The sequence below is a fragment of the Lithobates pipiens genome, unplaced genomic scaffold, assembly GCF_037356315.1.
Source record: "Lithobates pipiens isolate NorthernLeopardFrog02 unplaced genomic scaffold, aLitPip1_a1.2 Scaffold_18, whole genome shotgun sequence".
NCBI classification, from domain to species: Eukaryota; Metazoa; Chordata; class Amphibia; order Anura; family Ranidae; genus Lithobates; species Lithobates pipiens.
In genome coordinates this window covers 631,793,693-631,809,272 of record NW_027507758.1, presented here as the reverse complement: position 1 = coordinate 631,809,272, position 15,580 = coordinate 631,793,693, and the positions used below count along the sequence as shown (strand labels likewise).

The window sequence follows — 15,580 nt, the reverse complement described above, 5'->3', positions numbered from 1 at the left end:
CCACACCCCCCTCTAACCTATCACTCCTCCCTGACCCAAACCTCCAGGCCTGTACAAAATACAGTAAGGCACTGGCAATTTAACCTATCTTCTAAACTAATAGCACCCACCTAAAGTGGTGGGCACTACACTGAGATCATCTCCCATTGGCTGAGCAATATTCTCATTTGTCTCTGAGCTCCTTCTTGCTATTCCTCGTCCTGCCTGTTGTTTCCTTGGATTGATTTTCTGTGTAGTGACCCCGGCTTCATCTCTTGGATGCGCTCGTCTGTTGCTTGTCCTGACCTTTATCCTGATTCCTGGATCTCCTCCTCATCTCTCCTCCATATCCTCTTACACAGCTTTTCTCCACACCTGCAGTGATCCTGGGGGGTGGAAACTTGGCCCCAGAACTCACCAAAATCCATCCCCACCATTAGGAGCTCTGGAGAAAATTGTCTGCTATTTACACTCCGTTCCTCCGCACGTCACCTGATCACATGATAGCTTACTTTCACACATTCCTGACAGATTTCTGTATGGTAAAGGTCAAAGTTCACCCTTCAGTTTAGGAGAGGAAGGACACACCCAGGAACAATGATTTGGTTTGCATGGGAGCTTCATATAGAGGAGCCCTCAAATCTCCCCATCCACATGTACATCCAGCCACAGTCAATATGTCCTATGCCTCCCACCACTGTCCCTCCATCTGGCTTTTTTTTTTTTCTGACGCTCTTAGGATGTGGGTGGACCCTTAGAATCCTCACTAGCAAAGTGGCACTATTGGTCCTGTGTTGTATGTAATAATATTAGCTTTGAACATGCGTAGTGTGTGGGCAAATTATACCTCAGCCCAAAATGGGGCTTTAATAAAATGGAGGCCTGAATGGTGAGGTGAGGAGGGCAAATTTGATTTTACTATTTGTGTTCATATCCTTAGAGTTTTCCTCCTGTGAAGTCTGGAGATCATATGATCATCACATTGCCTCCACCTCCCTCCCTGATAGAATAGAGAAATATCCTCCATATCCTCTTACACAGCTTTTCTCCACACCTGCAGTGATCCTGGGGGATGGAAACTTGTCTTCAGCATGCAGCAAAATCCATCCCCACCATTAGGATCTCTGGAGAAAATTTTCTGCTATTTACACTCCGTTCCTCCGCACGTCACCTGATCACATGAGAGCTTACTTTCATACATTCCTGACAGATTTCTGTATGGTAAAGGTCAAAGTTCACTCTTCAGTTTAGGAGAGGAAGGACACACCCAGGAACAATGATTTGGTTTGCATGGGAACCTCATACAGAGGACTCCTCAAATCTCCCCATCCAAATGTCCCTCCACCCAGAGTCTATATGTCCTATGACATCACACTGACCTCACAGCTCCTCCTCCCAATGTCCCTCCATCTGGCTTTTTTTTTTGTATTGTATGTAATGATATCAGAATGCCTGCTACAAGCTTTTAACCTGAATAGTGTGGGGGTCCTGTGTGGGTAAATTATACCTCAGTCTGAAGTGGGGCTTTAATGAAACAGAAACCTGAATGATGAGGTGAGGAGGGCAAATTTGATTTTACTATTTGTGTTCATATCCTTAGAGTTTTCCTCCTGTGAAGTCTGGAGATCATATGACCATCACATTGCCTCCACCTCCCTCCCTGATAGAATAGAGAAATACAAAGAAGATTCTAGAAGTCACCAGAGAGATGATGGAGGAGAGGTGAGGAGGATTCTGGGAATTCTGGTACATTATCCAGTAACAGACAAGGGATGTGTCTGGATGGTGACTGTATCATTGTGTGTGTCAGGTTCCTATAAGGTGTCAGGATGTCACTGTCTATTTCTCCATGGAGGAGTGGGAGTATTTAGAAGGACACAAGGATCTCTACAAGGACGTCATGATGGACAATCAGCCGCCCCTCACATCACCGGGTAAGAGGAGACTTTATTGTAAAGGAGAGAGCAGTACGGAGGCTCCACCTAGATCCCCCATCATCTGATAAACACATAGAAACAATGTATTCAGTCAGTGTGTGTGTTTCCTACAGATGGATCCAGTAATGGGAACCCACCAGAGAGATGTCCCCGTCCTCTGTATTCCCGGGATTCCACACAGGAAGGTCACACCATCCCCCACCATCATCAGGTAGATGAGGAACAATCACTGATAGTATCATTAGGATCTGTACATTATCTGCATTGTTACCATTGATGTCATTTTTATTCTATATTCAGAGTGGAAACCTGAGAGATTCTAAAGTTGAGATTAAAGAAGAGATAAAAGAGGAGGATGATGAGGATGGGGTGATGGAGGAGTCTCTAAAAGAACACAAAGATCTGTACCAGGACACCATGGTGGAGTCATCCAGCTACAGAAACCCACCAGAGAGATGTCCCCGTCCTCTGTATTCCCGGGATTCCACACAGGAAGATCACACCATCCCCCACCATCATCAGGTAGATGATTGACAATTATTGGTAGTTCTGATTTATACACAATATGTTTGTTACAATGAATGTTTTATTATATATTCAGAGTGGAAACCTCGGGGATGATAATATTGTTGTTAAAGAAGAGTATAAAGAGGAGGATGAGGAGTATGGAGTGATGGAGGAGTTATCAGAAGGACACAAGGATATGATGGAGCCACCTAATACCAGGAACCCACCAGAGAGATGTCCCCGTCCTCTGTATTCCCGGGATTCCACACAGGAAGATCAGGAGATCCCTCACTGTTACAAGGTTGGTTGGACAGAAGTTTTAAAACACTTAGAGGCAACATGAGGATTTTATATGTGATGTCACAATAATAAAGCTTATATCTTACAGATGATATTCTCTCTCATTTTCTTGATTTAGAGTGGAGATCCAATCGATATAGAATTTGAGGTGAAAGCAGAAGAAGAAGAGAGGTATGTGAGGGATGATCAGCAGTCTATGGAGGAGGATGGAATAACGGGGACATTTATAGAGGAGGAGACTCCTACAGAGATCAGCACAGGTGGGTCATTAACACTAAATACATTCCTCCACCCATACTGCTCACTGATTGGTCCAGAGTAGGGCAGGGACTGGGTGATATCAGCCTGTAATCCCCTGGTCACTTTCCTGAGCTGTGTTCCCCGTCCTGTATTCCTGGATTTCTCTCGGATAATCTTCCTTCTCTGTGCTGCAGATACAATTTCTTGATTTATGTAGATTCTGAGGTTCAGCTGGAAGAAAAATGTTGATTTATTTTCTTACATCAGGGGACACAGAGCCGTAGTACTTACTATGTGGGTTATTTCGGCGTATCAGGTGCTGGACACTGGCACGCCCCTTAAGGCGTGAACTTCCCCCATATAACCCCTCCCATTACTGGGAGTCCTCAGTTTTTTTTGCCAGTGTCTAAAGGTGTTGGGCACCTGTAAGGATGTGTGGTACTCAGCTCCATGGGCAGTAATCCTTTGAGAGCCAGCCACCCTGACCAGATCCCTTCTGATGTCTCCGTAATGGACTAAATGAATGTACCCGGGCCTAGTCATCCGAAGACACAAGGTTTTGCTTGCGAATCGATTAAGTGGTTTTAGTGTTGCGCAAATGGGGGAATACAAGAAAGGAGGGGAGAGGGAGGGGGGGGAAAGGGGGAGAAAGAGAGGGAAGGAGAAAAGAAAAAGGGGAAGGGGAAGAAAGGGCAGGGAGGGGCAAGGGGAACAGATGAGTATGCAGGTAAAGGATAAAAGGGTAAAGGTCAAAAAGTGCTAGTGTAGAATTATATGTGTCTGGGTGTGCACAAATCCTTGTTCGGTACGTGCTAAACTAAAATAAATGTTAGAGAGTGGCAATCAAATATAGATTCTGATAGAGTGCCATACAGATAAAAACTCACAGTAATGGATGAATGCCTGAAACAATAGACATACAAATCGTGGGTGCTGTGCAAAACTGCAATAAAATATGCTGACAATAAATGAGTATGTAACTTAAGGTGATAGTCCAAAATATATGACTAAAAGTGTACAGTGAGAATAATCACATAAGCACAATCCCATGTGACATGCCAAGTGGAAAAAACACAGATCTCAATCAATCCAATATAACAAAATGCATGTTCCATGCGGTGTTTATAAAGTGCCAAGTGAAAAAAATACAGATAACAATCAATCCAATATAACAAAATGCATGTTCCATGCGGTGTTTATAAAGTGCAAATAGTGCTAGCAGCAAAAAAACGTTACAACACAGGTGAAATGATAAACACATAAAAATAAGGTGCTGGTAATCAGTCTGGGATATTCAGTCCTGTGGACGTGCTGTGTTCTAAGGGGAAGCACCAGCTTTGAACTTCAGTGATCCATGCAGGCATACATGTGCAGTGACTTAATCCTCCTATTTATCCAATACGTGGATGGATGTGCCCTTACCTCACGGCTGTGAGGTTACAGCCTTAATAGTATAGGTGGGTAACTGGCTCCTGTTCCTGGGATAGGTATGCCTCACAAGATAAAGAGATAATGTCCCATAGTGTAGTAGTTTCAACCAATTGAATTTTATTTAAGTATAGTGACAGGGTACTCACATTCTGAGTGAATAAAAACTGCAGTAATAGAGCAACAAGCAGAGTAACGAACGGTGCGTTCCAATGTCCTTCCTAGTGTCTCTCTCACTTCCTTCCTATACACTAATTGTTTGCTTGCGAATGCTTTTAAGCTGGGCACTGGGACCCAGTACTTTTTGGTAGTAAGGCCAATAAAAGTTTATTGGCAGGGTCTTCTCACGTGTCCAGGATTGCGGGATTACATGAGTGTACCCCTGTTCCTGAAGGTTTCCTTTCAAGGTCTCGGAGCCTACCGTATAGGGCGAAGATTGTTTTTTTTATCTCTGACAAACCCTGCTGTGAGGAAAGGTAGGGGAGATAATCTCTCCTTCCATGTATTGTATTGTCATGTCATGTCTATGTGTCACCACTGGAGGCTGTATTGAGCACTCACCATTCTGACGCTGGAAACAGCAGAAGCTCCACTCTCCTCTCCGTTCAAGCCGGCTCAGGCCCCCAGGTATGAAGGGGGATCTGATCACCTCCTGGGCCACAGATTGGCGGTTTTTGATCCTTTGAATGCCAGCCAGCTGCCTCTTTTTTCTTAAATAAAAAAAAAAGTTTTGAGTTCTTCGCAGACCCAGGTATGGCGAAAAAATAGGATTTTTAAAACAGCTTACTTGTAACATCCTTTTCTTTGATGTACATCATAGGACACAGAGGTCCCTCCCTTCTTATACACTTTGATTGCTTGGCTAAAAAACGGAGGACTCCCAGTAATGGGAGGGGTTATATGGGGGAAGTTCACACCTTAAGGGGCGTGCCAGTGCCCAGCACCTGATATGCCGATATAACCCACATAGTTATTACTATGGCTCTGTGTTCCCTGATGTACGTCAAAGAAAAGGATTTTATAGGTAAGCCGTTTTAAAAATCCAATTTTTTCGCCATACCTGGGTCTGGGAAGAACTCGGACAGAACAATACTCCCAAGTACTAATTGTTGGCTGTGCCGGGTGGAGGGATATGTCTGTATAGTCTCAGACCCAAGTCACTGAGTGCAGTCTCAGGAGATGGGAAGCAGCGGTGTGTGACCTCTGCAACTTGTCTCATGTAAACAGCTTCCACCGATTACTGAATACCAATATTATGAGTACTGACCCTTAGGCCGCGTACACACTGGCGGATTGTCTGCCCAACTAAGTTCGTCAGACAATCCGACAGACAGTCCGTCCAACATTTGAATGAACGGACTTGACCACACACGATGAACAGACAGTCCGCTGAAAGCTTGCACGATGACGTGTACAGCGCGTACGACGGGACTCGAAAAACGACGTCCAATACACTGCAATGCAACCTTCGGCCGTGTAAATCCTTTCTGAGCATGCGCCATACTTAGTCCGTCCAACTTGCCTACACACGAGCGGACTGTCCGCTGAAACCAAGTTTGGACGGACAAAACCAAGTTTGGACGGACAAAATTACGGAAATTTCCGAAAGACTAAGTCCGTCAGACTGTCCGCTGAAAAAGTCCGCTGAAAAAGTCCGCTGAAGCCCACACACGAGCGGATTGTCCGCTGAAACACGGTTCAGCGGACTAAGTTGGGCAGACAATCGGCCCGTGTGTACGCGGCCTTACACTGTATAATATATATTGTACATGAGATACTCCTGACCTCTGCACTATATACTCTATGTTGTACATTACATCATTCTAAAACTATAAAATCCTAACTTTTGTATTTTATATAATAAGTTGTACATTACATAGTCATGACTTCTTTTTCACCTATTTCCTACCAGCTGGATATTTTATATCTGATTATTTGATTGGCACACAGACTTTTTGTCAGAAACCATGAATCAGACCGAGACAGAAGTACAGTTAAATCACACTTGTTTAATAATAAAAGTAAATAGAACAAACATAGTCAAAACATAGCCAAAGTTTAGTAACTGGACCAGATAGTCAGACAAGCCAGAAAGTTAGAAAGCCAGGAATCAGCATAGTGGAACAGCAAGCAGGATCTGGAGCCAGAAGAAATGTCAGCCAAGCAAGTCTTTAACAGGAGCGCAGGAGAAAGCTTCTTCTCTGTGATGTTGACCAAGGCGAAGGCAGAGATCTTTTGGGCTGGGCGGTTTAAGTAAGCAGGACTGACGAGCAGGATATCATCAACAGGTGAGTCACTGTGAAGAGATAGGAGCTGGCACTTAGTCAACAGCTGAGCGGCCGGCTCAGAGAAGGAAGGTCTGAGCCCAGCCCTGACACTTTTACATGTTGATAATGTGATAAGAACCTCAAAATTTGGAATCCTAAACAGAAGGTGATAATGAGGGGAGGAGTCAATAACCCAATGATGGTGATCTTCAGGATCAGTCCAGTCTTCATCTTGGATGTTGTCCCCTCATCCTCACTCTCTGACCTCTGGTGGGGCTCAGCCCGCTGTTATTCATGACTAAATCATGGACTAAAAAAAGCAAAAGGTGGCTCTAGGCTTTTTGAGGCCTAAGGCAAATCTTGAACATAAGGCCCCACTCACGCGCATAATGGGAAAAATAATTCAAGAAATTAACTGCATTAGGCCCCCTTTCACACTTGTATGACTTTTCCTGTGACTTTGGACATCAGAGTTGCATGACAAGTCATACCCCATGATTCTCATTGATAACCATTCATATCTGTGCAACTTCAAGTTGCACCAACTTCAAAGTAGTCCCTGTACTACTTTGGTCAGACTTTGATGCGAGTTGAAGTCCATAGACCTCAAGCTTACACAGGCATTCCCTGAAATTGCTGCAAAATCACGCGACTTTGTAAAAAGGGCCTAAATTGCATATATTAGGAGCCTTAAATCCTTTGAACTATGAATTCACAGTTTCTAGAATTTTCTCTAACCAATTCTTCTTTAACCACTTCCCGACCGCCGCACGACGATGTACGTCGACAGAATGGCACGGGCAGGCATAAGGGCTTACATGTACGTCCTTGCCTGCCCGCGGGTCGGGGGCCCGATCGGGCCCCCGCCCAGTGCCTGCGGCGGTCGGTATTCGTTCGGGAGCGATCCCGGATGAGGGGACGGCCATTCATTCATGGCCACCCCCTCGCGATCGCTCCCGACGAATGAAAATCCTCCGTGACATCACTTCCTCTCCTGTAATGTAAACACAGGAGAGGAAGTGATGTAATCTCTCCTCCGTGTCGGTATTTTTCGTTCCGACACCGAGGAGAGAGGATCGGTGAGTTGCACCAACACGACACTACACAGTAGAACATGCCAGGCACACTCACACCCCCCCGATCACCCCCCCAATTACCCCTGCCCCCCAGTCACAGTGACACCAATGTCATTTTTTATTTTTTGCATTGGTGTCATTTGTGACTGTAATAACTGTTAGGGCAGTTAGGGTTAGCCCCCTTTAGTTCTAATGTACCCCCCTAACCCCCCCAATAAAGGTTTAACCCCGTGATCACCCCCAGTCGCCAGTGTCACTAAGGCTGGGTTCACATTGCAGCGGTTTATGAGAACGGATGTGATTCGCACCGCACTGCAGTGCAAATCACATCCGATCTCTCTGCGATTCGAGTTCAGCCATACAGATAGTATACAGATAGTATGGCTGAATTCGCATCGCACCCGCCGCAAATTCGCACGGGACCCTTTTTTTGGCCCGCAGCAGAATCGGATCGCATGGGTGTTCACACCATGCGATCCGAGTTTGCAGATCGCACTGCAATATGCGAACTGATCTGGGGGTGTCATTAACATTTCACTGACACTCCCAGCAGTTCGCATAGGGCAGTGTGAACTGCCGCCGGGAGGCATGCGATGCGGGAACCCGCCGCGGATTCGTGGCGTTCCCGCATCGCTCCAGTGTGAACCCAGCCTAATAAGCGATCGTTTTTCTGATCGCTGTATTAGTGTCACAGGTGACGCTAGTTAGGCAGGTAGGTATTTAGGTTCGCCGCAGCTTTTTATAGCGCCAGGGACCCCCATATACTACCGCATAAAGCCCCCTGATTGCCCCCTAGTTAACCCTTTCACCAGTGATCACCATATAACTGTTACAGGTGACGCTGGTTGGTTAGTTATTTTTTTATAGTTTCAGGGCACCCGCCATTTATTACCTAGTCTCACTAGTGTACCCCTAAATTTAGGGGTGTCTACTTTCCAAAATGGGGTCATTTGGGGGGGGTTTGTGCCATCTTGGCATTTTATGGCCTTCAAAACTGTAACGCCCTTAGAAAGCCTGAAGGCGGTGCTTGGTTTTCGGGGCCCCGTACGCGGCTAGGCTCCCAAAAAGTCCCATATATGTGGTATCCCCGTACTCAGGAGAAGCAGCAGAATTTATTTTGGGGTGTCATTTCACATATGCCCATGGCATGCGTGAGCAATATATCATTTAGTGACAACTTTGTGAAAAAAAAGTTTGTAATTTTCCCGCAACTTGTGGCAAAATATAAAATATTCCATTGACTCAACATGCCTCTCAGCAAATAGCTTGGGGTGTCTACTTTCTAAAATGGGGTCATTTGTGGGGGTTTTGTGCCATCTTGGCATTTTATGGCCTTCAAAACTGTAATAGGTAGTGAGGAGTGAAGTCAAATATTTACGCCCTTAGAAAACCTGAAGGCGGTGCTTGGTTTTCGGGGCCCCGTACGCAGCTAGGCTCCCAAAAAGTCCCACATATGTGGTATCCCCGTACTCAGGAGAAGCAGCAGAATTTATTTTGGGGTGTCATTTCACATATGCCCATAGCATGTGTGAGCAATATATCATTTAGTGACAACTTTGTGTAAAAAAAAAAAAAAAATATTTTTTTTTGTCATTATTCAATCGCTTGAGGCAAAAAAATAAAATATTCAATGGGCTCAACATGCCACTTATCAATTTCCTTAGGGGGTCTACTTTCCAAAATGGGGTCATTTGGGGGGGTTTTGTACTGCCCTGCCATTTTAGCACCTCAAGAAATGAGATAGGCAGTCGTAAACTAAAAGCTGCGTAATTTCCAGAAAACGTACCTTAGTTTGTAGATGTGACAACTTTTGCGCAAACCAATAAATATACAGTTATTGACTTTTTTTTTACCAAAGACATGTGGCTGAATACATTTTGGCCTAAATGTATGACTAAAATTGAGTTTATTGGATTTTTCTAATAACAAAAAGTAGAAAATATAATTTTTTTTCAAAATTTGCGGTCTTTTTACGTTTATATCGCAAAAAATAAAAATCGCAGAGGCAATCAAATACCATCAAAAGAAAGCTCTATTTGTGGGAAGAAAAGGACGCAAATTTTGTTTGGGTACAACATTGCATGACCGCGCAATTACCAGTTAAAGCAGCGCAGTGCCAAATTGTAAAAAGACCTCTGGTCATTTACCAGCAAAATGGTCCGGTCTGAAAGTGGTTAATCAAAGATCACTAACCACTTAAGCCCCGGACCATTTTGCGGTCTTAAAGTGGAGGGCCACCCTGAAAAAAAAAAAATATAAAAAATTAAAAAAAAATAAAATAAAAAAAAAGAGAATTTTTTTTTTTTTTTACTTACCAGAAGTGCCTGTTGCTAGGCACATAATCCTAATCTGCCTCTTCCTCCTCCGCGGAGATCTTCTTTCTTCTCTCCACCGTGCAGCGTCTTCTGGGTAATGGGTCGCGCTGTGTTCTGGGAACTGTGTGTTCCAGAACACAGCGCGTCCCATTCACAAAGCGCTGCGTGACTCGCGCATGCGCAGTAGGAAACGGGCAGTGAAGCCGTAAGGCTCCACTGCCTGTTCCCTTACAAGGAATGGCGGCGCCGGGACCCGAGAGCCGAGGGACGGGTCGGCCTCGGGCGGCCGACATCGCGGGCGCCCTGGACAGGTAAGTGGGCTGATTAAGTCAGCAGCTGCAGTGTTTGCAGCTGCTGACTTTTTTTTTTTTTTTTTTTAAACGGCCCTCCGCTTTAAGACCAGAGCACTTTTTGCGATTCGGCTCTGTATCACTTTAACTGACAATTGCATGGTCCTGCGACGTGGCTCCCAAACAAAATTGACGTCCTTTTTTCCCACAAATAGAGCTTTCTTTTGGTGGTATTTGATCACCTCTGCAGTTTTTATTTTTTGCGCTATAAACAAACAAAAAAAAAAAGTGTGACAATTTTGAAAAAAAAAAAAACGCATTATTTTTTACTTTTTGCTATAATAAATATCCCCCAAAAAATATATAAAACATTTTTTTTCTTCATCAGTTTAGGCCGATATGTATTCTACATATTTTTGGTAAAAAAAAATCTCAATAAGCGCTTATTGATTGGTTGGCGCAAAAGTTTTAGCGTTTACAAAATAGGGGATAGTTTTATGGCATTTTTATTAATATTTTTTTTTTACTAGTAATGGCAGAGATCAGCGATTTTTATTGTGACTGCGTCATTATGGTGGACATATCGGACATTTTTGACACATTTTTGTGACTATTGTTATTTATACAGCAATCAGTGCTATACAAATGCACTGATTCCTGTGTAAATTACACTGGCAGTGAACGGGTTAACCAGGAGGTGGCATTTTAGGGGTTAAGTGTGTCCTGGGGTGTGTTTCTAACTGGGGGGGCGTGGCTGTGTTTTACAGATCACTGATCTCTGCTCCAATCACAGGGAGCAGAGATCAGTGTCACTTGTTGCTAGGCAGAACGGGGAGGTGCTGTTTACATCGGCATCTCCCCGTTCTTCCTCCCTGTGAAACGATCGTGGGTATCCCTGCAGCGATCTAGTCCGCAGGACCCGTGGTCGGACTCACGGGGGTACCGACCGGCACGCGTGCACCTGTACGCCCATTTGCCTGTCCGTGCCATTCTGCTGACGTACATCGTCGTGCGCCGGTTGGGAAGCAGTTAAACATAGGATATGTATGTGTATATTTAAATATCACACACACACACACACACACACAAATATAGATAAAATGTGTGCGGCTGCAGCTAGCAACAAAACTCATTAATCCATATTTATCCATTTACATGAAGGTCAGTTAATATAACCCATCCAGCACAGAGTTCTCCCTTACTTCAGAGTCTGCAGGATTCCTCCTTACAATGCAAGGAGACCTTTGATGTAAAGGGGAATGCTGCAGACTTTCTTGTAAAGTGGAACTCTGATGTAAGGGGGGCTCTGGTGACTAGAGATCAGAGTGCACAGCATTGCCCTTTACATTAGAGTTTCCCTTTACATCAGGGTCTGCAGCATTCCAATGGGAACAATGATGTAGGGGGGACTCTAGTGACCACAGACCACCTTCCACAGAGTTAATGCACTAAGGTAAGGGGGGAGTTACTAATATAAGGGGGAACCTTTTTATATCTGTGTTCCCTTACCTTACTGTATTCACTCCCCCTTTACATCACTGATCCCCCTGGCCTTGCAGGGCTGTCACTAATCTTCTCTCAGGTGCACCGGGCAGGGCTCAGTCAGATGGTTCTCTATGGGCTCCAGCGTTGTGGCTCTGGTTTCATCCTATATTCTCCTCTCCACAGTCCACACATGTCTGATGCCTCCCATGAGCCCTGTCCTGGCAGAGCTCTTGACTCCTCTGTAGACTTCCCTCCCAGAGACTACATATATGATAGAGGAGATGGTCAGAGACTGTGCAGACATGATACAAGAGATAGTGAGAGACTGTGTGGACATGATGCAGGAGATGGTCAGAGACTGTGCAGACATGCTACAAGAGATGGTCAGACTGTGTGGAAATGATACAGGAGATGGTTAGAGACTGCAGACATGATACAAGAGATGGTCAGAGACTGTGCAGACATGATACAGGAGATGGCCAGAGACTGCATGGACATGACTCTCCCATTGTGCTTAAGCTCACCTTTCCTTCACGTGGGGGTAAGTAGAGAGTCCTTTGCCCTGCGGAAACTCTTAAGCCCCATACACACTATCAGTTTTTCCCTTCAGGTTTACCAAAACCATGTAGTGCAAGAGCCTGCCTGATTGCATCCAAATTTAAACTCCTAAGGTTTGACCTCATATTATATGGTTTTGGTAAATCTGAAGGAAAAACTGATAGTGTGCATAGGGCTTTAGCATGAGCTGTAGCGTGAACATGGTTTTCATCACTGTGGCAAGTAAATGGTGAGGTGGGGGGCCCAAAGCTGTACATAACTCTTCATGCCTCACATAGCTAATAGATGAAAGAGCAGTAAGTTTAAGTGCCCACCCCATATCCACACTTCAGGTGTGTCCTAATACAGATTGAGTCTGCCCACACACACACACACACTATACAGCTCCCAGCTGTATAGTGAACAGAGCCACTATGATAATGAGCAGCAATGGCACAGCTTATCTGTGTTTTAGTCCTAGGCACACCACCCCCCGTCATCTCCGGTCTCCCACCGGTATCTTCATGCTCCTCTGAGCACTCGCTGCATACACAGTATGGAGAGCCCGGCACACGTGGTGGGTGAGGAGGGAGATGTCAGCAGCACCCTTATTGGATAGAGCTTCAGAGCCCTGTTGTGATGTAACCTCTGATTGGCAGAGAGTGTGGTGACTGGGGCAGTGTGTTTAAGCAGCCGTACACAGGGCGTGAATGAGTAGCTCAAGGGGAGGCAGCTCGTGTTAGGACATACAGCCCCGGCGTCCCCTACAGCCAGTCCAACCAGGGGACATTCTCAAGCACACACATGGTAGGCAAATTAATTGGCCATTCTCGTTGTTTCCTCACTCTCTGACTAAGGTCCATGAATAAAGAAATGATCTGGTAGGAGATCAGAGGACCCATTTACTAGTTACCTTGAGGGTGGAATTGTAAAATGCTCAGAGACAAAGCTGCCTGATGTGGTTGGTAAGCAATTGCTTCAATCATTATGATTAATATGGTGTCAGGGTGATTGAAGCACGTTATTTCTATTGTTACCTTGTATTATAAAATGAAATGGTTCAACTCGCCATAATGCAGAATCAGTGTGAGTCCTGGGCGTGTCAATTGCCACCAGATGCAGCTTTTCCCTTGCCACCATCGCCTGGTACCAGATGTGGATTGTCACTTCTCATCCTCAAATGGCACCAGATGTGGATTGTCACTTGCCGCATCACCTGCCACCATTTGCAGTTCGTCATTTGCCATGTCATCTGCCACCAGATGCTGATTGTCACGTCACCTGCCACCAGATGCAAATTGTCATGTCTCCTGTCACCAGATGTGGATGATCACTTGCCACGTCACCTGCCACTATTTGCGGATTGTTACTTGCTATGCCAGCCAGTGCCATCAAATGTACATTTTTGCTGCTCCCTGCTGTAATCGCTGCTCATCTGCCCGCTCGCTTTTCTCATCTGCCTGCCTGACTCTCTCATGCAGCCCACTCGCCAATGGCCCAGCTGCAGAGAGACTGTGGTTAGGCAGGGACCCCTGCAGCAAGAGACCCAGGGCTATGGGCCCCATAATCGGGGCTATAGCCCCAATAGCCACCCCCTAGCGACGCCACTGTGCTCATCTCTAATGATATTTTTATTTCTATTTTAGTAGATGGACGGGAGATGAGGAAAACCTCAGAGGATTGTCTCACTTTGTCTCCAGACTGTAAAGTAGAAGATGAGGACATCACACAGTATAGTCCAGGAGAAAACCCGACTACCTCAAATGTCCATCCGGCACCACACAGTGTAGATGGACCATCGTATTCCTCTTATCCTGAGGAACCTCAGACTGTGAGGGACGGGGCCGTCCTTCCAACAACAGATCAGAGGTTTTCATGTACTGAGTGCGGGAAGTGTTTCCATTCTAAATCTAGTCTTAATCGGCACAAAAGAATTCACACAGGAGAGAAGCCGTATTCCTGTCCCGAGTGTGGGAAAAGTTTTGTACAAAAATCAGATCTTGCCAAACATCTAAGGACTCACACAGGGGAAAAACCGTACGCCTGTTCTGAGTGTGGGAAATGTTTTTCGGACAAGTCCTTCTATCGCACACATCAAAGACTGCACAAAGGTGAGAAGCCGTATTCCTGTCCTGTGTGCGGTAAATGTTTTTTAATAAAAGCACACCTTGTCGCACATCAGAGATCTCACACAGGGGAGAAGCCTTATTCTTGTCCTGAGTGTGGGAAATGTTTTTCACGGAAGTCCAGTTTTTCCATACATCAGAGATTGCACACAGAGGAGAAGCCATATTCCTGTCTTGAGTGTGGGAAATGTTTTACACAGAAGTACCTTCTTTACACACATCAGAGAATTCACATGGGGGAGAAACCGTATTCCTGTCCTGAGTGCGGGAAATGTTTTACACAGAAATATGTTCTTTACAGACATCAGAGATCTCACACACGGGAGAAGCCACTTTCAAGTTCTGAGTGTGGGAATTGTTAGTCACTGAAGTCCTGTCTTCCTGTACATCAGGGATCCCACACAACCCTCGAGGTGTATTAGTGCCTTGAGTGTGGGAAATGTCTTCTATATGAATGTTGCTGGACATCACAGCTCTCATGTGGGGAAGAAGCACACCCTGATATACACCTCAGATATACTCCATGGCTGATCTTCATCATGTAAGAAACAGTTCATAAGGAGATCAGAGATCACCAAAGACATGGATGAAGTGTTGTACCGTGTTGGCCATTGATAACAACAGTAGAAAAATAAAAATGGAGTCATTACCTTTCATTGGCTGAGTAAATTTTGTGGTGTAAGATTTCACAAACACTTAGAGGTCTATTTTTAACAATTTTTTGGCTAAAAAGGTGACAATTTTTTCCAGTAAAGACAAATAATGGTTGCATTTTGTATAATACATTGATGATGATAAAGTATCACAGGAATTGGCTCCATCTAGTAGCTGAATAAATTATTTTAAATGATTAGAAACTTTTTGTCCTGCTCAGCACAAATAGCCTAATGCTGCATACACACGATCGGAATTCTCTTCGAAAAAATCCCTGATGGTTTTCCCGACGGAATTCGGCTCAAGCTGTCTTGCCTACACACGGTCACATCAAATTCCAATCGCTTATAACGCGGTGACGTACAACACGTACGACGTGACTAGAAAAAGGAAGTTCAGTAGCCAATAGCTTCTGTCTCGTAGTTGAATCTGAGCATGC

The 15,580-nt window shown here is 44.9% G+C and overlaps 1 protein-coding gene across 1 annotated transcript; it reads left to right on the top strand.

Moving 5' to 3' along the window:
• Positions 1-1,403: 1,403 nt before the first annotated feature.
• On the top strand, positions 1,404-15,143 carry LOC143989708 (uncharacterized). The gene is made up of 6 exons (XM_077489982.1): positions 1,404-1,701; positions 1,790-1,913; positions 2,030-2,127; positions 2,518-2,724; positions 2,842-2,983; positions 14,008-15,143. Exons 2-6 carry the CDS (start codon positions 1,829-1,831, stop codon positions 14,847-14,849), a joined length of 1,374 nt encoding a protein of 457 aa, XP_077346108.1. The 5' UTR covers positions 1,404-1,701; positions 1,790-1,828; the 3' UTR covers positions 14,850-15,143.
• Positions 15,144-15,580: the final 437 nt, after the last annotated feature.

Bases quoted from the DNA above. Each gene is read 5' to 3' on its own strand.
- LOC143989708 (XM_077489982.1), top strand. From the start codon at position 1,829: ATGGAGGAGTGGGAGTATTTAGAAGGACACAAGGATCTCTACAAGGAC. The intron at 2,128-2,517 runs GTAGATGAGGAA...TTATATATTCAG, and splicing joins CCATCCCCCACCATCATCAG to AGTGGAAACCTCGGGGATGA. The intron at 2,725-2,841 runs GTTGGTTGGACA...TTCTTGATTTAG, and splicing joins AGATCCCTCACTGTTACAAG to AGTGGAGATCCAATCGATAT.